At 36.8% G+C, this 26,611-nt stretch overlaps 1 protein-coding gene across 1 annotated transcript in view; it reads right to left on the bottom strand.

Annotated features, from left to right (window-relative positions):
* The window catches only part of TDRD3 (tudor domain containing 3), a 99,583-nt gene that overhangs the window by 48,343 nt on the left and 24,629 nt on the right, over positions 1-26,611 (bottom strand). Inside the window, exons 2-3 of the mRNA XM_050333989.1 lie at positions 6,376-6,460; positions 2,343-2,408 (exon numbers count right to left, since the gene is read on the bottom strand). Of these exons, the coding sequence (XP_050189946.1) occupies positions 2,343-2,408; positions 6,376-6,460 (151 nt within the window). The remainder of the gene's footprint in view (positions 1-2,342; positions 2,409-6,375; positions 6,461-26,611) is intronic.

Below are 26,611 nucleotides of genomic sequence, written 5' to 3' on the forward strand. Positions count from 1 at the left end.
CTGAAAGTTTAATAGCAGCATTTTTTAAGTAGTCAGATTTGATGTATGTTACTCAAAAAAAAAAAAAAAAAGGCAACAGTATGTAACAGCCTGAGCTAAAACTTATCACCCTCCAGCAAATGGTTTTCAAGTGTCTGGTTTGGGTTTTTTTTAGAATAATTTTCTAAGATCTATGATCAAAATAAACTCAGTTGATTAATGTAAGACTAAACTAAATTTTACTAGAAGTTCATGTTAAAAATCCTTGCTCTTTAACAATACTGACAGAAGTATGTAAATTGCTACAATTTAACAAATAAAATTAAAAGATATTATCTTTAATAGAGACCATTAAGGGCCATTTTTTATTTTCTGAGATGTTCATTTCTACAAAATATAGATGCATCTGTGTGTGTACAGGTGTAAAATTATTTTTTCCATGAAAGGGCAGCTCTTATTTCACAGGTATTTCAAAGCACTAACCACCAGAGTTCTTCCTCATTTTTGCGCAGAGGTTTTGTATTTAAAGGAAACAAACAGCACAATTGCACCTCCCCAAGTTTAAGCTGAGAACTCTGAAAAACCCAAGTGGTGATCTGAGGAGTTAAAACTACAAGAAAACATTTTAAAGCACGTAAGTAGATTCTCACGTATAACCTCCATCAAAGCTTTGAGGAAATCAATTACACTTTACCTTTAACTGACCACTTGAACTATGGAACGACAACAGAAATTGAGAAAACTTTCTTTTTAAAGGAAATGGACAAGTTACTAGGTACATTCTCAAGTGATGGATGAAAACCTGACAACTACCTCTAAAGAAATCCTATCATAATGTGCAGTAAAACTCTGAAAAAGGAGTACTACTAAAGTCATTTTGAACTGAAATCGTAACACTAAGTAAGGCAAGCCTTACCACATATATAAACTTAATACCTTGGAGAATTATATTTAACTAAATACATTTGGACTTTGGGAATATTACATAATTAGGCAACTGAGAAATGAACAGTGCAAAACCAAATTACATTAAAAGTAAGTATTTTGCTTTTTTTCCATATTTCAAATAAAGGATACTGAAGAGGACAAAAAATATTAGAATCATAGCTATAAAAACCACTAAATCAAATTCTTTTAGATGGTAAAAAATTCTTGAAGCACTGAAGTATCTTCAAGAAGATGTTATCCAGAAACCTAAACAGGTTTCATAAATCAGTTTCATTAAAACATCATCCTCTTGTTTTATTTTTTTCAAGTAATACCTGAAAGGAACATAGCTCCACATTATAAGACTAAAAATTTAATAAAACTTCTCCCATAATGTTAGTTTACTAAGTGATTTGCTGTATGCAAAAAGTGCTGCCTCTGATCCTGCAACAGACTATCTCTCAAGTGTGCTTTTCATACATGGCAATAATGTTCCGGCTGTTGTTCTTGGAGAAAGCTGTGCTTACAGCACTCACTATTCCATTTAGACAATAGCATTGACAGAAAAAACAAATCCAAACAGCTCTTAACAGCCTCTCTCATCAGTGTTGCTTTCCTAAACCAAATCCACCTGAACTTATGACTATTTGAATTTCAACAGTAAAGAAATACAGTTCCCCAGAATTTTCACATCAGTGATATAGACTGTTATAACTGCCAATATCTGGAAGTTAGGGATAACAAACTGAAGTGAGAACTAGTGTTCGAATTGAAATAAAATTACGTCTTTTATCCACTCTCTATATTGCATGTAAGGAACAAAACAGGAAGGGGATACTATATATATACTAGATATAAACAAAGTTAATTTCTATCTAAACACATAACATAGATTAAAATTTAGTTTAAGACATCCAAGTTTCAAGCATAACACTCTAACACAAAATGTTACACCATCTAACACTGTTTAACCACATAACTTACAGGATACACAATCATAGCAAAATTACATAAAGCACGTAGCTATAACCATGTATATCAATATGCCAAGTAATACAGCACTAACATGTGTCACTATGCATCATAATCAAACAGCTATGTCCTTTTTTTCCTGACCTGCTTTGTTGCCCTTGTAGAATAACGGAGGGGGAAAATCAACCTCTAATACCATGTCAAGACCAAAAAGGTTAAATGACTTGTCAGTGAAAATGAAGCTGCTAGGATTGGTCACCTTCTTATTTAAGCATTTCAAAGTTGTGAAATAAAAAAGAAAGTGTCCTCTTTTTATGAAGATTATGTTCATATATTTATACTATAATATACTAAAATACCAGGTTCTTTTGTATGTGAAATAATAACAAAACCAGACTAATGCACCACAGAAGATTGTGATCACACAGAAATCACAGAGCACAGAAAAGTGAAGTAAAAAATACCTTTTCCACCTTTCCACCATTGATGTCACTGGGCAGGAATTTCTTGCCAATCGTTCTTAAATCTGTCTGAAATTAATATAGAAGACAAGAGAATATTAACCTAAAATATCCTGTTTCAAAAAAAACCCACTGCAAAATAAGAAAAAGAAGGGTACTTTTTCCATAATGACAACTATTTATTACAAAAATCCATTTCTTTAACCCTTTAAGATGAAAAAAGATTCAACAACTCAGAGTTCACAAAAGAAATCATTTTGCTTTTTAAATTTTATTGTTTCAAGTATAATTTCAATGTTGATTAAAATGCTTCAAACAGATGAAACAAAATGACTAAATATAACTATGACTAAACATAACTATGAGGTTTAATAGAGGTAAACGTCTTTCTTTGCTCTCCATCTGGCACTCAAAGTATTTTTAGTTTGTGACTTCTTCCATGTACAAATCCTTCATAAAAGGTTGGGATGATTTTTGCAATTATACCTGGAGTAAGAGCTCATGTTGTATTTTCATAAGATGCTTTTTAACTTAAATGTCCTATTATTTCTTTTGGAAGTGAGATACATAGCTACACGACATCAATCTGCAACTGTGCAATGTGGTCACTGACAACATTAAACAAAGGAATTCATATGATCAAAAGAAAAAATCCCTTCTCTTTCCTCCCCTAACACTGTTTGGACAAGCACATCCTTCAGGGTGATGTGAGCTAAAAGGTGCAGCATGTGAAAATAGGAAACAGAATAAAAATTAATGAAACTTCACAAATTACCTTTTTAGTGCATTGACACGTGCTAAGAAAAAAATACAAGGCACAGCAACGCATCCTACAACACCTGTGTTTTTTAAACTCCAGTGCTTGAAATAAGCTTGTTGTTCTAAATAGAACATGTTGACTCAGATTGCAGTAGTGAAGCTGAAGAGCCTCCTTATTTATTATGATCAAAAACAACACTTCTAAAAGAAGATGGGCTAAATGTAATTACTGAAAGAACTTGGACACTAACTTGCCATTAATACATGTCAATGCACTACTGCTCTGGTATCCTGATCTAGAACTGAGCAGGGTTGTACTTCAGTATCTGAAACACTGTAAAAAATTGGTTTATTCTGGTTTTCACTGAGAAACAGCTTACAAATAAAAAAATTATTATAGGAACGCTTTTCTAGTGTATTTACTCAGTATTTACAGAGTGGACAAATGAGCAATGCACTTTCTGTTGCACAAGACAGATAGTCTTAAGGAAGTACATTCAGTTTTCAATCTGAGCCCACCTGAGGAAAGTGATCTGTCAGTTATGGATCTCTAAATAGCACACAAGGTCCTACAAACTGTTCCCACGTGTTCTATATCCATATCATAGAATGGTTTGGGTTGAAAGGAACCTTAAAGATCAGCTAGGTTCTAAGTCCCTTGCTGTGGGCAGGGACACCTGCCACTAAACCAGACTGCTAAGAGCCCCATCCAACCCAGCCTCAAATACTTCCAGGGATTGGGCATCCACAACTTCTCTGGGAAACCTGTTCCAGTGCCTCACCACCCTCAGAGTAAAGAATTTTTTCCTAACATCTAATCTGAACTTACTCTCAGCTTGAAGACATTCCCCCTTGTCCTGTCACTACTTGTCCTTGCAAAAAGTCTCTCTCCATCTTTCTTTCTAAGTTCCCTTCAGGTACTGGAAGGCCACAATGAGGTGACTCCAAAGCCTTCTCTTTTGCAGGTTGAACATTGTCAGTTCTCTCAGGTTTCTTTCATAGGAGAGGTACTCCATGCCTCTGATTAGCTTAGTGGCCCTCCTCTGGACTCACACAGAGTGGTCAGTGTCCTTCCTGTGCTGGGGATCCCAAAGCTGGATGCAGTACCTAAGTGCAGTCCTAAGTCCTTCTCAGCAGAGCTGCTCTTGATCTGTTCATCCCCCAGCCTGTATTGACGCTGGGGGTTGCCCTGACCCCAGTGCAGCCCCTTGCACTTGGTCTTGTTAAACCTCATGTGATTCCTGTAGGCCCACTTCTGGACCTTGTCCACGTCTCTCTGGATGGCATCCCATCCTTCAGGTATGTCAACCTCACCGCTCTTCTTGGTGTCATCTGCAAATCTGCTGAGGGTGCACTCAGTCCTTTTGTCTATGTCATTAATGAAGATATTAAATAACACTGGTTCCAACATGGACCCCTAAGGGACACCACTTGTCACTGATGTCCATCTGAGTCACTGACCACTACCCTCTCATGTGACTGTCCAGTCAAAGTCTTATACATTAAACAGTCCACTCATCAAATCCATATCTCTCCAATTTGCAGAGAAGGATGTTCTGAGGGACTGTGTCAAAGGCTTTACAGAAGTCAAGATAGATGACTTCAGTATCCCTTCCCTTGTTCATTGATGCAGTCACTCCATCACAGAACGACACTGGGATGGTCAGACAGGACTTGCCCTTGGTCAAGTCTCCAGAAATGTGCTTTGCAATCAGAGCAGCAGGAAGGGGACACAACTTTTAAAAACTCCCTCTAAGATCTTATAAAATAAAAACATTTGAAGAACTGAAGGTACATTTATGTTGATTTCAAACTTACTTAAGCAATTCATACACACATACACACAAAAAAAGGCAAAAAAGTTCATATGACTTCTGGATTTCTTTGGTCTGAAACATGCCTCTAGCAGTCAAGGAAGGATTTGTGAATTTGTAAGAAGTCAAATATAAATTCACTGTTATCCTGCCATTAAAGACGCACTGCTATTCCCCACTTACCCAACAGACAAGTTAATCATCTGGGCATAAAAACCACTAACTTAATGACAAAAACAGTGATAAAGAATTAAATCAGCCTTTGGAGTACTTTTGTCACATTTTTATTATCTATCAAACAAGCCAGAAATAACAACAGAGTCAAAAATGATCATGTCAGTACTTGTTCCAGCATATCACTCTCTACAACTACCTGAAAGGAGGTTGTAGCCAGGTGGGGATTGGTCTCTTTTCCCAGTCAGCTATCAGTAAGACAAGAGGGTATGGTCTTAAGCTCTGTCAGGGGAGGTTTAGGTTGGATATTATGAAGAAATTCTTTACAGAGAGGGTAATCAGGCATTGGAATGGGCTTAAACCAACTGGTGATTGAATCTTGAGGATGGACAAAATAATCCCTTCTCACACAATTTCATTAAGAAAGAACACTTCTCTCTTAAACATTCTGCTACATTGATTTTTCCCCTTGAAACTACATATAGTTATTACAAAGCACAAAGTTTACACTAGACCATATATATAGTGCATTTAAGCTTTAAAACATCTGAGTATGAATTTGATAAAATACATAAAAACAAATAACAAATACAATTTAACAAATAATATATAATAACAATAACAAATACAAATTATACAAGGCAGCAGACTTACTAATGTTTACCAACATTGTATATACTAGAATTCTGAACAATGGGAATTCACATGCACACATTTCTCACATATTTATAAGTATTATGGTTTATTGCTTCGAAGATGTTTTATCTATCTTGTATATTCCTGTGTTAATTTGGTGGCAGGAATAATGACTACTAATCCATATTCCTACAGTAAAGCAAAAAACCTGTTTGTAGTTAAATAAATACGTATTCAACAGGATGTATAGTTTGAATGTACTTTAAGGACTGTCTTGCCCGGAAGTTAAATTAAGTAAGGATGTTTTATTCATCCCTACAAACATATTTTGTACTACAAGTTCATACTCATGTCAGTACACAGCACTTCAAATCATATTATAGCTTGTACTTTGACTTTAGTTTTATATTTTATAAAACAAAAAAATATTTTCCTACTGCAAAATCTGTTAATATTTCTCCTACAGGTTTCAGAGTTTGGAAATAAAACTCACAATTCATACAAGCAAGGAGAAAGACAGGTACTCTGTCCTTCACATAAATCACACAGAAAATGATACACTTAATTAGACACACAAACCTATACTTCAGCCATTAGTTACATAATTTTTAGCATGATTTGTCAGAAAAAAACCTTTCACTATCATAACTTACATTAAGGGCAACTAGGATTATATCATTTGTATTAACTTTTTCAGATGAACTTAAGCAAGCTTCAATTCCTTCATCTGAAAGATACCTGTGGAAGAAAAAAAAAAAAGAATATCACAAGATGTATCAATTAGACAAACATTTTTTCTATACATGAGATTGTCTTTAGTTCCTATCTTTTCTGCTAGTGAAGCATAGATGTAAAAATACTTGGAAAATGACTTAATGTAATCAGTTTCCTTACACTGAGATGACATTAAGAAAGATTTCCTTTTCCATAATTTCTAAACAAAAGAATTTTTTTTAAAAAACACAAGCAAGAAAAACAAGTTCTACTTACAAAGAAACAAAAGCCACCATGAACAGCATAACACTAAGCTCCTCATGCCCACCCTGCCAAATTATAGGAACCTGGATTCAAAATCAACCATTTGGCCTTTACTTGATCTAAGTGGCATACTTACACTCATGTATTTGCAAGGGAAAAAAAACCCAAACCAAACAAACAAAAAAAACAATTCCCATCCCACTCAAAACACAACCACAGTTATTTCTAAAGCCCAAGACTGTACAGTTAATCCCTCAAGGACTGGGATACATAACACCACTATGCCATGAAAATATATTTTTGCTTGCCTGGGTTACAAAGAAACTGATAAAAATGACAGTGCACTCCAGTGTATGAATAGTCAAATACGGTGAAAAAGATGAAATAAGAATAAAAATCTCCTTCACAACCACATTTGGGCAGGCTATTTGTGAGCCTGATGTCTTTCTGTAAAAATTCTGCAACTATAAATTTTTCATCTGAAAACTAAGTAATTTCTGAATTGATTACCTGAATCCATTTAAAAGGGCTAACCTATTCTAACCTCCAAAAAAAACTTTAAAAAAGGATAATTTTAACTCGAGTGGTCAGAAATTGTGACATTTGTTGTTCATTCAGCCTAATATATCCTATTTGCAGTCCCAGTTTTCATTTATTTATGCAGCTCTTCATTTTATTTAAATACATCACAGCAACCATTAAATAATTGATATTTGCTAGATACTCAGTCTGAAACAGAACTTCCTCAAGTAAGATTTAAATAACTACCTACCAAGAAATCACCATTCCCCAAATAGTAAAAGAACGATTTAAAAAACAAAGAGCAATATGCATTAGAAATACTAAAAATAAATATTCATGGGTGCTTCAAGAAATAATAATAATAATGGCCAGTCTTCGCAAGCGAAGATCCGGGGAAGGTCTTTACACCTTCCAGCCTGCGCATTGGATTTTTTAGGTGAGACACAGTGTGCGCGGAACTGAGCCCACCCTTTAATCCTAAGGTTCATCTGCCGGGGCCAAGCGAGCTTGGACGGTGGCAGCGAGGTCCTTAGGACGTAGGTGGGTTGCCTTTAAGGGCTAACGAGCCCCACCTGCCCAGGAGTGGCCCTGACCGGGAATCGAACCCGGGTCTCGGCAGTGACAGCGCTGTGCCCTTACCACTAGACCACCAGGGGCTCCTACAAGAAATATTTCTTTTTAAATAAAATAACATATAAACAATGCAAAACACTTGAACACTTTACAGATCTTTTTGATTCTAGCCCAGGTGACTTCAACATCACTAACTCAAGTCCTCCCCGTGTTCCCAGATGATCACAGTTGTACTCTAACCCAGACACTTGATGGGATATAACTGTTCAAGTTGGACACTGGCATCTAACAAATCCCAAGTCACCAGCTCACCATCACCAAAAAGAAAACAAACAAACAAAACAAAAACTCCAATGCACTGAATGGTAAAAAAATGTATTTATAAAAGCATAAGAAGAAACGCTCCTATTTTTTATATAAAAGGCAGACACCTGAGAGGAATAAAGTGGTGATACTTGGTAGCTTGCATGGGAATAAACGATTTCCCAGTTGAAAAACTCTGAGTTCAAGTACTATGATCTACGAAGATTTATGTAACTACTGTGAATTAACAGATCTCATTAGCTGGAGTCAGAAGGTAAAGTAGAACAGCATTCCCACTCTGTGCCAGAGGAAATAGATACATCCAACAGACACTATCCTGCTCTCAAGACTTCAACTGTGGCTTAATTACACCAAGAGACTTCCTAGAAAGAACAATATCATAAACTCTAGAAGTTTACCTTCTGTCATCTTCAGCATAAAACTGAACATAAGTTTAATAGCACGGGTTAGGGGGAGTACAAAATCCATGAGCTGAGTTTTATACTGTTGTGGAAGGATTCCTCCTCTTCTGCTCCAAATGTAAATGAAGTCATCCTTCATTCTACTGAAGTTAGGAGGACTGCACTTCTCTTACAGAGTTACTTAGCCTAGTAGTACGACATAAGCATTATCATTTTCCAGCAAATGAAAATGTTTTTAAAGAATGAATAAACAAGAATCTGACCTAGAATTAAACTTTCTCTATACAGGACAAGATAAACTCTGCTATTACAAAATTCATTGCTCAGTCATATTTTACTTTCTCACCTCAAAATGAAGACTGACTCACAGCTGTCAAAATCCCACTCTGCTTTAGTCAAAATTTTTAGTTTATAACTTCTTATATATAAATTTTTATATTAATTTTATGTTTAGTTTGTCTCATTAATTTGGAAAATTTCTGACACAAGGATAAAGAGAAACTCACTGGAAAAGACCACTAATTTTTGACTTGTGCTAACTTAAGCAATAGCACTTAGCAAAAACATTGCCTACCTGACTGAAATCTCTGCCAACATCACTGAGGCACCAAATATGAAATATCATTGGGGACATCTGTTAGTTTGATTTAAGCAAACACCAAATCTTTTAAGCAAAAACCTGATTTACTTAGTTATTAAAACAGTTTTCAAAAAAGCAAAGTCTGTGAACATTAATGCAGGGGGGATATTTTATAGTTTGAGGTTGGTTGGTTTGGTTTTTAAAGATGCTCATCATATGAAAGCATAAATTACTTAAATGTAAAAGGTCAGCATCAAAATTACTTTCAAGAAAACAGATCAAATCAACAACTCTGACAGCAAAGTTTTGCTGAAGAACTTCAACAGAATAAAAGTAGAGCTTTCCGGTAAGTGTCAGGTGTTGTTTCTCTGCAATGGGACACAAACCCCCAAATTTCAAAAGAAACAGTCAGAAACTAGCCAGGGAACAAACTGCAAACAAAAAACATTGTACACCAGAATTAGTCAAAGCACAGATTTCTCCTTTTTTAACAGAAGATTGGAACCAGTGTATGTCAAGTTACTCCTTTCCACTTTGCCCTAATAACATTCTTAAACAGACTACTTCTTACAGCAACAAGTACTCCAAATACATGCTTAGACTCTTTACAACCTTACAGAATACTCTTAAATATCATAGGGCCACTCGATTTTTTTGTTCTTAGTACTAGATCAAGATAAAAAAAAAATCTGATCCTAAAGAAAACCAAAGACAATAAAAACCTGCTCTGGAGTCAAAACAGATTTGCAGTTCTGTGTCTCTACTATACTCATTCAAGTGCCTCACATCTTCTGCATTACCTGTTCTGCCCATTTTGCAAAATAGCCCTGACCTGTCACAACCCTAGATAACAAAAGGTGAACTACAGTGTGATCCTATTACATTAATCCAGCACATTTCCTATTGCCAAGGGGTAGGAAGCATCTTTAAACCAGATCACACTGCTGGAAGCGCTCACGATTCCCAGGGTGTACCTGGCAGTGCCATATAAACAGTGTCTTTGTCAGTGCTTGCTCTCCACACCTCCATCCCAAGCTGTCCCCACCTTTTCTTTATAAAGCAAGGGGACACTGGGGATAACCTGGCACAGAAATGCTGCTGCCACAATCAACAAACTTCCCTTCGTCCTTCCATAAACAAACATTTCAGAATTATGCACTTGAGCTTAAAGTGAAGGAGCAAATAAATAAAATATAAAATAAATGGGTGAGAAGCATGGAGCGAGCAGCAGCCAAGCTCAACAAAGCTCTTTGAGAAGTCCAAGGCAAGCCAGTGGTGACCACTGACATCTTACACTGATAGCAATGACACAAATTATTTCCTTAATATGCAATGCAGATAATACTATATACTAAAGAGATGTTTATGTTTTTGACGAAATAAACAGATTTCTTTAAAAAAAGTTTAAAACCACCACCAAAAAAACCCACAACCAAACCCAGACCAAAACAAAAAACACCAAACCACAAAAAAGCCCCACCACACACACACACCCCACCACCACACTGAACTTTCCACTATGAGGACTGGTAGCTAGATTAACATACACTGCAAGAACCTTTAGTTTTCAGGAAATAAAGTACTCCCTAGACTTCTTTCATGCACGTTTTAAAACAATCTTAAAAGTTACATATTGAATTCATTAAGAGAATTGCAATGATTTCAAGGGAATTTTAGTAAGCAGTGCTGCGTGAGTCACACAGGGATTCTGTAGCCTTGGAACATTAATACAAATTAAAAGAAAAAAGAAATAAAATCACAGTTTACAACCAAACGGGCATAAAGCTGCCACGAGTGGTTGAGATGGTTATTTGTGGAGTATTCTCAAGAGAAAGAAAATCAGAAGAGAGAGGAAAATAAATGTTTCTACTGCAATTCCTTCGCATTATGCTTGCAGAAACCTGAGGGATATCTCAGCTAGTCCTCCCCCTCACTCCAGTTCCACTCATCTGAGACATGTAGCAGCACAATCCTCTTAGCAACAGCTTTTGTCAGAAAAGCATCTCCTAGAAAGTACCTGCATTCTTACCTTCAAAAGAAACATTAAAACAAAGCCATTAGTAATGAATCAGCACTTTCTATGTGAACCATTCACATATAAATCCAAATCTACAACTTTTCTGTCAAAATATTCTCATTAAACTTTTACAAAAAACAGATTTCAGTAATTCTTCCTTTGCAATACACAGAAAAAAATACTACATGAGTGACAGGCAGAGTTGTTTTCTCACTGTTCCTTCATATCAAGTATGATATCAGTTTAATAACCCACTTTTGTACATTATAGGTGTGTACATTCTCCTTTTTGGTATTTCCCATGGCTAAGGAATATAACTACTACCAATCTCACCTGTGCCTCTATTCATCTCGCTTTATGTTCTGCTTTACTTTATAAAGAACAAATTACACCTGACATGGCCTAAACAGACAGATTTCTGTACTGCTACTCTATTACCATCTCTGTCTGAAACACTGAAGAAATCAGCGGTATCAAAGAAAGACGCATTTTTTGTCTGCTCTACACTGCTGGATCAAACACTTGATCTGCAGACAAACATGCACCTGTATACACACACACACACTTGAAAAGGCTTAAAATGAGAGCCTTATTCTATAATTAAAGCCACCAGGTAAACAACTTTCTTAATAATAGTTATTTTTCATGAGTAGCTTTCTTGAAAAGCATGTTTTGTCGAATTGTAATTAACAGTTCATCCACAAACACCAACTTCCATGCTTTTTCTATCCCTTAATACACTTTTTCTATAAACCCTCTGTAATTTTCTTCTATCATCTCTAGAATTAACATTTTATTAAGTAGAAGCTTTATTTAAAGAAAAAGTAAATAAGGCAAATTAATATAATAAATATGCTCTAGAACGTATGCATTTCAGATTCACAACTCTTCACAGAATCACTGTGATACTGGCAGCAAATACAAACTGCACTACCACTTCTAATTCAGTGCCAGCCACACAAAACAACCTGTGAGTAGTATAGTAAGTTTTACATAGCTATTTTCAATGTGTGTATGCAAAAACCAGAGTGTTCCTTCCATTACTTTGCTACGGAAGCAGATTTATACAATCATGCCATAAAAAAGATAAGGTTTTCAAAGAAAAAAAAGAAAGGCACAAGAAGCTCTCAAATTTCTCATACTTGGTAACACTACAGTAAGAGATTCAAACGATAAAGCAACGGGCAACTTAAAACAAAATGCACTGGTACGAGACCACCACTGGGTGCCAGTATTGTTCCATAACAAAAGAACCCCATCTCCTGTACCAGCTATTTTGAAAACGTGGGAGTTCTCTTAATAGGGTTTCAAAACGTTTTGCTGAATTTCAGTTGTATAAAGAAATTACAATGCAATGTTACAAATTTTATTAAAGGGCTATCATTAGAGCTGTTTAAAAAGGAAAAACAACCTCCTTTTCAAGCCATTATAATGCTAAATATGAAAACCAGATTTTCAAGAAGGTTTTTCCATATCCTTTAACCTGCATAACAATACTGGGAAGGCAACTGGCACTGTTTTTCCCTTCAGCTTCTGCGCTTTTATTTAAAGAACTAAATGGAAAAAATTAGGGCCAACTGTTCCTTTATCCACTCGGCAAATGTCTGTAAGGAATGACAAACGTAGATTCAAGTGATATTCTCAGCAATTTTACTATCAATATTCTCACATCAAGAAATGCCTTTTTTTTTTTTGCAATTGCATTTCAAGACTGATACTTCCTACACCTTGTTCTTCCCTTGTACATTTGGTATATCTTCTTCTGTATTTTGTACTTACACTGATGATTATTGGTATATACTGTTATTTTTGTTCTCCTGTCACTTTTCCAATTTGTTAACAACACTTTGAACTCTGACCTGAGCACTCACAGCTTTGCAGTTCTAAGGAGCTTTATCTTGTGTTTCAGCTTAGCACTTCATGCTCCACCATCCAGGTGTTTAATCACAGTATCAAATCAAATCTGACCTAGAAGATGTTTTCATGCAGCCTCAGATTTTGAGAGTGAACCATCCATAGCCATTCTTTCTAATATGGTTAAACTAGTTTTATAATTGCCTTACAGGAACTTAACCTAAACTGTTTCCCGATTTCACTCCTTGAAGATGCAAAAGCAAAATATTAAAATAACAGAACGTGCTTTATTATATCACTGTTAAAAACCCACTAAGTTTTAAGTGGATTTATGCTAGCAAAAACCTACCTGAACCATCCAGAAAGCACACTGAGCAATACATAATTTTGGTTACAACTAGATAAGCTTTTAAATGAACAGACAGCAAGGCACAAGTCTATCTTTAAAATATTACTGACATTTCTAAAACTGGTGCACAGCCACATCACCTCAGTTCCCCAGGCAGTTAAACTTGCATCCCCAGCTACCTAACTTTTCACTCCTGGGAACACACCACTTCCATAAGTGCAGTCTCCAGCCCAGGTCAAGCTGAAACCCCAGAGAGAAACTCATAAAATATGCATTCTCAAGCTCATGTTCTCAGATGTTTAGCTGACAAAATTAAAGGCCTAATCCTCTCTCAGATGCCTATGACACTTGACTTTCAATGAAAACATGAGCTAAGAAAGGTAAGGTATTTTTAGAACAAAACAAACAAAAAAAGGTTGGGGTTTTTTTTTACATTACATAATAAAAGCAGAATGACTCTCATTGCTGCCCCCTCTCCCTTTTTTTTAAACGCGAGGAAACAAAACCAAGTTAATTATCTAGCAGTAAAACCTATTTTGTTAGTAAAATCACGACCTAAGAAAAGCACAGTAAACACTTGGAGCCAAGAAAAAGGAAAAAAAAACCCAAAATGAAACCAAAACTTTAAAGAGCACTGCCTTAGACAAGACCAATGCATTAGCTTCTTCCTAGGCTACTTCTACCTGAAACTTTCAGTACAAATGAATCACAAATTCCATCAAAAATGGGATACAGACCAGTAATTTAGGAGCGCAGCAGTCCTAAACTATGCAATGTCAAACACTACAAATATTATTTCACTGCATAAGCAATACTAGTCCGACAGCTGGAGGTGAGGCCCAATAAAATCACCCGCCTGTGCTTCTCCCTTGGGAACCTCCTGCTGCCCATCTAGCCTACCTGATACTGCTGCAGAGCCAGTTCCTTCCCCTCCTACCAACACTACAGAGGGGAACGACCTGGATGGGAAATGCTCTCCCTAAGAAGTTGTGTTTTCCCCCTCTCCTACAACACTACAGGAGAAGAGTGCTGCCTTATCCCGGGGTCATTAGGTCCCGAGAGAGGATTTGGTGGTAAGGAGTTTTCTGCGAGGGGTCAGAGGCAGAGGACACCCCACCACTCCCTGCAATACTTCAAGGGCTTCAAAGTCTGTATTTCTGTCATGATTTTTTAGTTGCCTTTACCAACCCAGCTTCTCAAACCTTTCCAAAGACAAGGACCATTTTCATACAAAAGCTTGAGTAAACAGTAATAGTTTTAGAATTAATCTTTCATACATTTGACATGCAAAGAGAACTGTAAGTCTATTATTAGGTTAGCCTGACAGTCCATCATTCTCTCTCACACCTCCCTAGAACCACACACCACACTTCTTTTTTTAATTACTGGCACACATATTACATTGGAGTTTTTCCTCTCCAGCGTCTCTAAAATTATGTTAAGTATCAGAAGCAAGTTTTCAGCACACTCTTCATCAAGTTCTTGCACACAGAACATGAATTTTAAGGTACATTTTAGCACTTGTGTTAGTGTGGTCTTTACAGTAGCACCTCCCATAGTGTGATACATAGTGTGATGTGTGCTCTTTTTAAGTTTATTTTCTTCTATAAAATTCCTATTGCTGGGAATGCTTTTTTTTTTTTTTTTTCACACAGAAAGGTTTAAAACTATGAGACTGGTAGCACATCTTTCACAAGCACTTCCCAACAGAGAAAACGAGAAAAACTTTTGTTTTCGAACCAAACACAAAACTTACACCTTTACAGCCAAATTACACATCTCCACCAATGTCACCATCACAAATCTCACACTCTCCATCTGCTCTTTCCAAAATGCAATATAGTTCATTCACCAAATGCTTTCTCTAAACTATGTAAACAAAACTAAAAACCAGAACCAACCTTCCTTTATAATTTCAGTTCCCAACAGAAGATCACAAAATAATCAGCTGCAAAGCCCTGAACCAGAGTCAGAAATCCCAGAAACTGGAGAATGTCTCATCATACAGTTCTATAAGAGGTTGGTGTCAGGACACCTACTGTTCATTTCCAAACACACAACTGGAAAAGGAAGAAACACGTGTGGAAAAGCCTCACTTGAATTGACAAATTCCTAGGCAGGGTACTCTCTGAAAGGACTGTGCAGCTGTTGAACTTACTTCCTTATGCCTTCAAAAAGCTCAAAAAACTCAAATTCATTGAGTGATATAATGTTCACCTCTTCACTGGCATCTCTAAACAGGGTGAGAAATCACTGAAGGACAGGACAAAAGCTACAAATTAAGATGTCAGATCTGCACATGGTAGGTTTTAAAGAATTGTACAGCTACACTTTTATGGTCTTATTTATGATAAAGTTTTAAATTGCATTAGCAGCACTGTGAGTACATGTAAAGGTAATTACCCTCAAGGTTTACGTAAGTAAACAGTCATTAAGTTTTAAATTTTAAAACAATTGCAAAAGCTACTTATAAATACTTATAAAATAAATGACAGGTGGTTTACATTCAAAAATTATCTAAGTATAAATTTTTCATATTAAAGATGGCAAAATTCAAAGCACTTGTTAGGAAGTAGGGAATTAAGTAGATTGAAAGGATGAAAGCAAGGAGAATTTTCTGCCAAATAAAACTTTTGCCCATCTCACTCATGACTGTATTTCCACTTCTTCAGTCTTGCACTGACCCAGGAGACATAGAGCATAACTTTCTCCACTGGAAGTAACCAACCAAGTTCTATAATGCAACGATAATCATCAATCACCTCGAAGAGCAGACACAGAAATCACTTATTTCACCATCATGTATGTAAGGCTAGGAATGTCTGAGTCAAACTGAGAATGTTATTCTGCTTCAGTGGTCAAATACTATCCTTTTATTGTGAAGATTAAAAAGGTATCAAGCTGTCTCTTCACCATGTAGTTACATACAGAAGCTTTGAGAGAATGAGCTGGTAACCCAAGTCCAAGAAAGGTCAAAAGCTCAGGACAAATCAGAAAGTTAAGATATAATAAAAAATTATAATCAAACTGTGAGGAGTTATTATTTCATAATCAAATAAACACAGTTTCATGTTTTTTGTGACTTCCCAGAGAACTTTACTCCACAGCCATTATTACTGATGGCTTAGACAAAACAGTAAAGAGGTAGTGAATCTTATATTTAAAACCAAAAAAAAAAAAAAAACCACAACATTTTTCAAAGGAAAAAGGGAGGTTAATTATACCAACCAACCAAAAAAAAAAAAGAATTCAAAAGAAAGATTGAAGAAAATATTCTGGAGGATTAATTTGAAAAAAGCTAATAATATATTAAAGACATTTCAAAGCAGATGGAAGAATCCTGACAGATGACAAGGATGCCAAAACACTGAGATGCAAAAGGTTTGATAAAAAAAAGTTATACTATGTAAGTTGGTTTCCTTTGGGGTTTATTGGGGTTTTTTTGTTTGGTTGGATTTTTTTCATTATTTCTAAACTAAATTCTACAGCAGACATCCAGAGGTTTTCCAAACTAAAGTTCTTGTTCAAATCTAAGCAAGCTTCTCAAATTGATATTACAATATAAAAGGCCTTAGAATAAATACAGAATAAACAAAACCCATTGGGATCAGCAAGTATTCACTACAAGAGCCAAAATCCAGAACTGCCAACATGTTTTAAATGAACACCTCTACCAGAAGAATGGAAACCAATAAAACATAACACAATATTTTTAAAACAAGTAATCACATGAAATCCTAGGAGTTATATAGACCCTTATGAGCAAACTCATATAAACTATAACACAGACTAGAATTTGTAGCCTCATGAGAACCTTGGGAGCTCTAGGGTGAAACAGTACTTCTGGCAGATAGGAGATGTCCCACCCACAGCTATTAGACTTCCCTGAAAGATGAAGAAAACAGCTTTGGCAAGATCCCTCATCACAGGTTCTTAAAGAAACAGAATTGTTAAGGCACAAGACAAAAGAAGAATCCTTTCTCACATACTAAAACATGAAAGAGGGGCATGAACACAATGGTCTCTCTTCTAATGGATTAATTAACACTGGATATCGGTCTGCTCTGCATACCACAAATTTTAAGGCAAAGAACTGGATAGCAAGGTGGTAATTGGTGATATATAGCTCTAGATGACACCAAAATCTATAGCTCGCTCGTCTCTGTGATTGTAGGATATGATGCCAGGTGAATTTAAAGATTAATAAACACAAAGCACTGCACCAATGAGAAGAAAACAACCCAAGTCATGAGGTTATTTTTGGGACACTAACTCATGGCTCAGTAGCAGTCCAAATCACTAAGAATACTTCGTGTTTTGAAAACAACACAAGACACAGTATTACATAACAAAGCAAACCAAATCAAAATTACTAAGCAACAGTGCTGCTTTACACAACTTTTGTTTGTAAAAGTTGAAAATTTCAAGTTGTTTAATTTTTAATGCAAACTTCCACCACAAGTCCTGCAGTGCAGCACAGAAATGGATTCTCCTGACTAGTTGCAGAGCCTCCGTCCATGGACTTCAAGACACAGCTAGGCAAAGCTACAGCTGGTCTGATCTAGAGTCCTTCTTGGAGCAAAAGCTTTAATTAATACAACTTTCAGAGATGTCATAGGATCAACCTTCTGAGTTATTTCAAAAACTTAAGGCAATTTCAAACTGTACCTGAACATTACATTTTAATATGCAAAAACACAGGCTTAGTTTTAAAAAACCTAAAGTTATGCTGCCCTCAGTTAATGCACACTTTACTCATGTTTCCATGTTGGGTTTATATACATATATAGACAGATTTCTTGTTATTTCCACAATTTTAAAATCAACTGGAAATACCGCACAATTTCATAGATGTTGTTGTTGTCCCTTCAGGTCAATATTTTGTTTGTTTGTTTTTTTCATACCTTGGAGCAAAAGCTATTTAGCTTCTATAAATTGATTTGGCAATCCTTTAGCAAATAACTTAAGTAACACATATATTTTACATTTAATAACAAGAGAAACGTAAAGTCTGTTGTTAATACTGGTGGAGAGAGATAAAGATATCAAATTCTAGTTCAGAATACATTTAATACTCTACATGGTAGGGTTTCCATCTTTCTAAGAACATGAAGTGTTGTAGTTTGTCCTGCTGCCTCATGGTAGGTTCAAGGCATATGCTTTCACACGTCACAGTTCTTTTATAATGTAATGTCCTACTTTACTAACATTTATAAGACAGAGCAAACAGTTGATACCTCTGTGGCCTCTGTGTAATCAGGCTGATTATGTGACAGATTACAGTCCTCTGCTTTTTATAAAAAGCCAGACAAGAATTAACTAAGACCAGTTCTCAGCATATACAACACAACTAATGAAGTGGTAATTTACTGTACAGCAACTTAGTACATATTTTGATCAACTAATGAATTGGGAAGTAGTTGAGAATCAGTAATGCCTCCAATACTAAAACAAATGTGCAAGAAACTATCACATAGACACATGTAGGCAATTGACTGTGTTACTGATATTAATTGTTCCCCTCTCCCCCAAAACAGTCACAACTACAAGTTTTAAGTGTTATAAAAGCCACTTTTAAGAATCCAAATACAATTTTGCAATTGATATTTTAGAGATTTCATTTGGCTGGATCTTTTAAGGTCACTTTGCTCAATACCTGGCAGTAACACAACAATTTATTCCAGTCTACCAACACCATCAGTCACCCAAAGCTAAGATCCTGCTACTATTTAGTTCACTAAATGATAGAAGCCTGCAGTTTGATGACACATAGTACCCAGACCATAACCATCTCTGATGTCTCTAACTGGATGTCAGCACCAAAAAACTTGACCAGACACAAGTCCTTCACCCACAGAAACCACTCTTATTTAAAATAGCACAAAAAAGCACGCAAGATTAGAATTAGGATGTAGAGAAAGATGATAGTAAGGTTGTTGAGTAATTAAGTATTACCTTGAACACCTGTAGTAGTCAGGTATTCAGCAGCACCCTGAAGACATAAAAATTACCAAAAAACCCCTCTTGATTGGGTATAAAACCATATGAATTTTAAGTTGCTATTTTGCTGTCAAATTCTAGGTTACATCTTCATAAGTGCAGATTTGTCAACATGCAGTTCCAAAACCACCTTGGTTATTTCATTTTTTAATGCAATTAGTACTGTTTCTCTTTTTCTTGTGCACTCAAACTGATGTTACTGCCTTCTAAATTCACATAATTTATAACTATGTTTTTTCCAGATTATAAAATGAAGGTAAATACAGCAATTATAGTGCTTATGCTAAATTATTATTACAAGGTACAAAGTGAAGCTGTGATGCTTCTGGCATTCCACTGCACAGAAAAGCCAAGTCTACCATCAGACAACAACTAGTTCTCAGCCAAAACAAAAGAAAACATTTAAAAATTTGAAACACAAAGCATGTCAGGAAAAAGTAAATTCCATTAACCAAATCAAAATTCAGACAAGGGAAAAGCAGTTCCAACAGAAACACAACTATGAGTTAATCATCATTTTTTTTCTCCTCATAAAATAATCATTAAAATATTTGTTGCTGCTTGAAGTCCATAAATGGTTTTCAGAAATACTTCCTAATCATCAAAATCAACATTTTTGTTTCAGTCTTCTAAACCTAAAAGCTAATACAGGGAAAGCAATTGAGTTTGTCATCAACACCAGCTAAAAACTTCTGCAAAACCTAATTTTATGTTTTGAGACTTCAACTTACCTGCAACAGCTACAAAGGTAAGGATCTCTGTAAATGCTCTCCTTTCTATCCTGCCCCTGCTTTATTCATTTGTCTTCAAGTAGTGACACCATAAGTAAAGCCATTATGTTTCAACACTTTTAAATACCCGATGAGGATGATGCCTTTTCTCATTTATTTAAATAAACATCCATAGCACTTTCAATGGCAGAAGGGTTCATTTCTATTTCTTTCCCTTCCCTATCTTCCTCTTCTTCCACAGATTCAAACAGTTCTTCTTATTAAACTGAAAGACTGCAGAAAAAAAGTAAAAGTTGATCTTATATAATAATATGCAAGAAGGCATGTAAGATAGCAGGGCTTTATTTTACAACCAAGATGTGACATGACAGCTTTCAGATGGGTAGTTCACAATATTCTCGGAGAAAAAAAATCCACAATCTAAATACATTCCCATGAAAGTACACCATTCTCCATGACACTGCAGTATTATTACACGCGTATGCACAGGATTTATGTTCTAGTCTATAAATCGTGGTAATTTATCTACTAATTTTTTTATTTTCAGTATTGGACACACATTAATCATACAAGCTAAATAAATTTGCCCAAATTTGTAGAGGAAAACGCAGAAGTAGGTGCAGAAATCAGGTGTACGTTGCTTGGCCACACTTTGATCATTACTGCCCTTCAAGTATTACAGACAGCTATGAGAAGATATTATAATTTTTAAATATTTCAAGACTTGAATTTCCTAGGCTTCTCATTTTAAAGCTAAACTACCCCAACTCTCTTAGCCTTTCCCTAAAAGGTCATGCTGTTCTTTATTTCTCTACTTAGACTTCTTTTTCTCTCTTCACCTCTTTCATGCAGTGCTATTACCCAAACTGGACACTAACTCCAGCTACTGCCTTACAGCACCGACCAAGGTGAAAGAACCTTTTCAGGCATCTTACAAACACTGTAATTAACAACCAGAGCAGCTGCTTTCTATACCCTGTTCAACAGCATGACACTGCATCATACTCTGTGCGGTACATAACAAAATATTTAAAAAGAACCCTCCAAATATTTTCCTGCAGAACTGCTTCTCATGCATATCTCATATGATATGCAGGTGACTAATCCTACCTACACACACAAAATAATCTGCATTAAACCTACTGAAATACATTGCTTTTGTTTCCTTTCCATTCTATATCCTTTTCAAAGTTAATTTTAAATTCTAAACACTTGCCACTGAAGTGCTTGCAACCCTTCAGGTTAGACATTGTCTCATACTATAAGTAATCCCCCGTCTTACAAGCAACTGTGTCTGCTGTATACAAACTACATTTTCTCTTAAGTACCTAAAAAAACCCCAAAAGCTTCATTAAAGAAACGAGACAGTACTGCTTTTTCCTTGTCAAAACCTGTCATGCCTTGTTTCCTAAATTTCTGTTTGTGGTTGCTTGTCATCCTATTGTTTGTCTATAAAAACACTGAAAATTATTAAACTGTTTACAGAACACCATGTTAGCCTGAGTGTTTTAAAATTCTCATATTTACAGGGAAAAAAATCTAAAGGAGCAGTAACAATAGCTAAAGCCTATGAATCTTTTCTCCCAGTGTTCTTCTGCTGCCACATTTACAGAAGTGTGAAGTGTGATTCATTCAATTTTACATAAAGTGAAAAGTAGGCACTTTGGAAATAATCTTGTTACCCAACTATAGGCACACAATCTTTACCTAATCCTGGATGGAGATAATGCAGATGGATAAATCAAATGAGAAAGGAAGAGTACTTCATACAATAAGACCTCTGTCTTAACCTGTTCCCCGTGATACTTCTTTAATATAAGAGGACATAAAGAATTATCTTCTGGAAAGAAAAGCCTATTTCTCCTAATTTTTAGAGGGAAAAACAAAAAACACGCATAACACAAAACATTGACCAAGTGCTGCCTCAAAAGATTTGCCCTACAGTTCAGATTTTGGAAAGAGCTGGTCATTTAAACTTTCCCTTTTGTTAATTGCTAATGGTTGGCCTCTATGTTAAGTACCAGCATTCAAGTATGGCATCTTAAACTTAACCTATGTGTGCCTACAGTATGCCTTGCTGTGTTTACAGTCTTTGCATGACATCCCAGATCACAGGTCACAACATCTTTCACTTAAATTTTGATAGTTACTGCTCATGTCATATGCCATATGAAAGTGAACAGACACAAACTGCAACTTGTTCCTGCACATGACACTATTTCAGTGACAGACACCTTACTGATGCCTCCATATTCAATGACTCAGTCATGTGGAATCTTAAGGTGAAAAAAAGGATTCACTTTTTACAAGGGTAGTGTCTCACAGACATTGCCTCACAGTGGGGAAGCCTCTCAGCAACAACTGCTAGAGGCTTTAATTACATAGTTTGCATGCAAGCTATCAAATACAGGCAGAGTATTCCTACAAATAGACCAGATTTATTCCCCAGAGACAGCGTGTGTTGATTTGAGATGGGTTACAAAGGTTAACCTACACATGATTTGGCATCAGAACTTGGATGCGGTCTATTCTTGTTGTGGGATGGCAGCCAAGTAGCTGCTGGCAGCATCTTACAGCAAAATTTTTGCTATGACTAATTCAGGTGACTGTACCAGTACAATAGAGGAGAATCAATATACCTTTCCCAGGGAAAAAAAAAAAAAAAAAAAAAGGAACTATGCCTATCTGTAGCAGTGAAATTCAGGGCAAAGATCATCTGGAACCTCTCAGTGGCAGTCCCAATCCTTTCTATAGAGACATGGTATGCTTTTGCCATCAAAAGAGCAGCTTGCACGTAGTTCAAGTAGCTACAGCCACCTTTAGCTACAAAAGGTAAATCCATTCCTTTCCTTTATTTAACAAAGAGCTGTATTTCTGCTATAAAAATACCTTTGCTTGTAAAAACACTTCTGTAAGCTTGTTAGGCAATTCAGCACATTTCCCCAATCCTAGTCCCTGCAAACTCTCAGGAGGTTACTGTTTTCAACTGGAAGTGCAGGGGCTTCACAACCTTCTTAAGCACATTTATCCAGCCTTTTAATCAAAATTTATGAAATATGCTGCTATAAATCTGCCCTCTTGCAGCCCATGAAGAAAAATGCTCAGTTGTTAGCCCAAGCTGTGTTAAGAGTAAAGGGCTATTTTGATTCTCAACCTACTAAAACAGCAAGGGAATAAACTAAAAGCAAGTTCATTTTAGCATGCTCCAACAGCTTGGCATTGCTGAAGATATGCAGCTGTATATACTGATATTCTTCTCCTGTAAAAGATACCATCATGCTATGGCAAAACATTTCAGAACATAATATCCCAGTTCTACACACAGATGCAGCATACATGAAGACTTATCAACTTGTAAGGCCAAGACACACTAAGCACAGGAGTATTCACATTTGAGAGGCTCAACATACAGAGAAAAACTTTCCAGACAAAACTAAGCTAGTACACCACAGAAGGAATTCAAACAATAAATAACCAAAACTCCCAGATATCAAGAAAAACCTTTTTCATAAATCAAACAGCACACCTCAAAATCTCAAACATGATCTTCAAGGAAAGAGTGTCCCTGCTTCCACCTTTTCCTCTCTTTGCCTACCGGGTGCTAATTGCTTTAGCTGCCACCCCCCACTCCTCCAAGCGGTCTGAAGTGTAACAGTTTAGCTGCTGACTGGGAGTAGTTGTGTCTATGTTGACCTGTATTTACCTTACATTTTGCTCAATTAAAACCTGAGAGGATTCTGAGACAGAAAGTTGCTTCACTTTTTCCAAATTCATTACCTCTTCATATAAACCTTGCGTCCCCCTCTTTAGGAAGGAATGTACAGCATACAACAAAATGTAGAAGAGTGTAAAACCCTAGATATTTCTTAGCAAGAACACAGAATTCTTTTTTTGAAATTTAATTAAAGTCAACTATTATCTGCACCTGAGTTTCCCTGGAAATATTCTGCGGTATGGGAAAGAGACACAAATGGGTGTCCCAGCACCAGAGCAGCTTTCAAAAGCCACAAAACAACATTTCTCACTCTAATGTTTCTCTGGTATCTTAATTCTGACAACTGTAACTTTCAGCTTCCCATCCAGTATTCAGTGTGAAATCCAATTCATTTTTATACAATTACAGCTGAGATGATTCCAAGCACTGACTGAAAATTATTACAGAACTGAAAAAAGAGATTTTTTTTTTTTTTTGGCACATTGTTGTGACCCTACTTCTACCTGTCACAACCGCAGTTCAGGTAACAACTCTACATTTTGGAATTGCAGTTATATATTTCCTCATATAGACATAAAGATACTAACTACACCATCAAAGTTCTTGCCACAATATAATACAGACGACTTACAGTTTTGAAGGATTTATGAACTGAAGGGTTTGGAGCACTATTCCTAGCATCATTAGCATTTTCTGAGGTAGTCACAACCACCACATACCTTTTCCCTACAAACTCTGACAGTGTAAACACACCCAGAAAGCTCATCAGTACAATTATACCCTTTTACTTAGAAATGAAATTTTCACATTTAGTTCCATTGCCTTCTATGACTACAGAAGAGAAACAAAAAATATCCAAATCTAAGCAGTGAAAATGAACTGCATTATACTAACTCAAGTATTGGTTTAATTTACAATTAAATGTTCATACCTATCTGCAACTATATAAGCAGTGTAACAGCATTCATGAAAACTCACAGCACAGTAAGCTACAAAAAAATTGGGCACCAAGGTATGGTGGGTGGACCTCAGTTGGATGCCAGATGCCCACTAAAGCTGCTCTACTGTTCCCCTCCTCAGTTAGACAGGGGAGAGAAAATATAACAAAGGCTCATGGGTCGAGACAAGGACAGGGAGAGATCACTCAGCAATTATCATCATGGGCAAAATAGAATCAACTCGGGGAAAAATTACTTTATTACCCATCAAATCACAGCAGAGTAATAAACTAAACCAAACCTTAAAAACGCTTTCTCCCCACCCCTCCCTTCTTCCTGGCTTGAACTTCACTCCCAATTTTCTCTACCTCCTTTCCCCCAGAAGTGCAGAAGGATGGTGAATAGGGATTAAGGTCAGTTTATCACATGCTGCCTCTGCTGCTCCTTCCTCCTTATACTCTGCCCCTGCACCAGTGTGGGGTCCCTTCCACATGAGACCATCCCACATGAACTTCTTCAACATGATGCTTCCCACAGGTTGCAGTTCTCGACAAACTGCACCAGTGTGGGTTCCTCTCTCCATGGGGCCCTAGGTCCTGCCAGGAGTCGGCTCCAGCACAAGCTTCCCACAGGGTCACAGCCTCCTTTGGGTATGCACTTGTTCTGGCATGGGCTTGCCCAGGGTCTGCAGGTGGACCTCTGCTCCCCTGGTGGACCTCAATGCGCGGCACAGGCACAGATACTTCAACATGGTCTTCACCACGGGCCACAGGGGATTCTCCGCTCCAGCAACCTGGAGCATCCCCTGCTCCTCCTTCTGAACTGACCTTGGTGTCTGCAGGGCTGTTTCTGTCACGTATTCACACTCCTTTCTCTGGCTGGTATTTGTTCTGGTGCAGTAACTTTTCTCCCTATTTAACTCTGCTACCCCAGAGGTGTTGCCACTATTGCTGATGGGCTCGGCCTTGGCCAGTGGCAGGTCTATCCTGGAGCTGGCTGGCATTGGCTCTGTGCACAGGGGGGACGTTTCTGGCAGCTTCTCACAGAAGGCCCTCATGCAAACCCAATAAACAAGCTGTCATAATTTTAAGTCTAAACACAACAGAATTGTAACAGGTCGTGTTACATTCTTTTTATAAATGAAAGAAGATTATGCTTGCAAAAAAAGGTTATATTTTCTTTGTATAAATAGCTGTAGTTTTCAAAGTTTCCTACTTTACAAAGAAATTTACCAGCTAATGGTAATCAACAATTAATGCAAAAATTTTCAGTTCAGACTGAAGATTTCAGTTCCCCAGGGAACTGGACCATTCAGACACTACATGAACATGCCAAAAACTAAGGTACTCCAATAACAAGGTTCTTGAAATCTTCATGCGCTCAATTTAAACAGTTCTCTGTGAGAGTATATAGCAGTGCTATGTGAGACATCATCGACTTCCAGCTCAGATGCATGGCAGAGTCCTGTAAGCCGTGTCACCCCTGCCAGCCCTTGGTCTCCACCGGCATTAGACACCTGCCTGTCAGGTACCACAGCAGAGCCCTCGCGCCTACAGGACTTGGCACCTGGCTCACATGGGCACGCTGCCCACTCCACTCACAATGAAAAAGCAAAGCCTCTGCCACAGCTGCCATCCATAAAAGAGCGACCCGTCCATAAAAGAGCGATAACAACATCTCTCTGCCTCACAAAGGCACTGCAGGGAAAATTGAATTTGAGGTGGAAACCATTCAGAGACAAAAGTGGATATTTTTATGAGCAAATTTGGAGTCTTTTTAATCAACAACTAAACATTTGAAGCAACATGATTATTATACCTTGTATTCAAAAATACTGCAAAGATCACACACACAAAACCACATTCCTTCCTCTATTTCTTCCTCCACATCCTCCAAGGAAATGCCAT

Source organism: Myiozetetes cayanensis, unplaced genomic scaffold, assembly GCF_022539395.1.
Source record: "Myiozetetes cayanensis isolate MyiCay16 unplaced genomic scaffold, myiCay2020 scf5-8, whole genome shotgun sequence".
Taxonomy (NCBI): domain Eukaryota; kingdom Metazoa; phylum Chordata; class Aves; order Passeriformes; family Tyrannidae; genus Myiozetetes; species Myiozetetes cayanensis.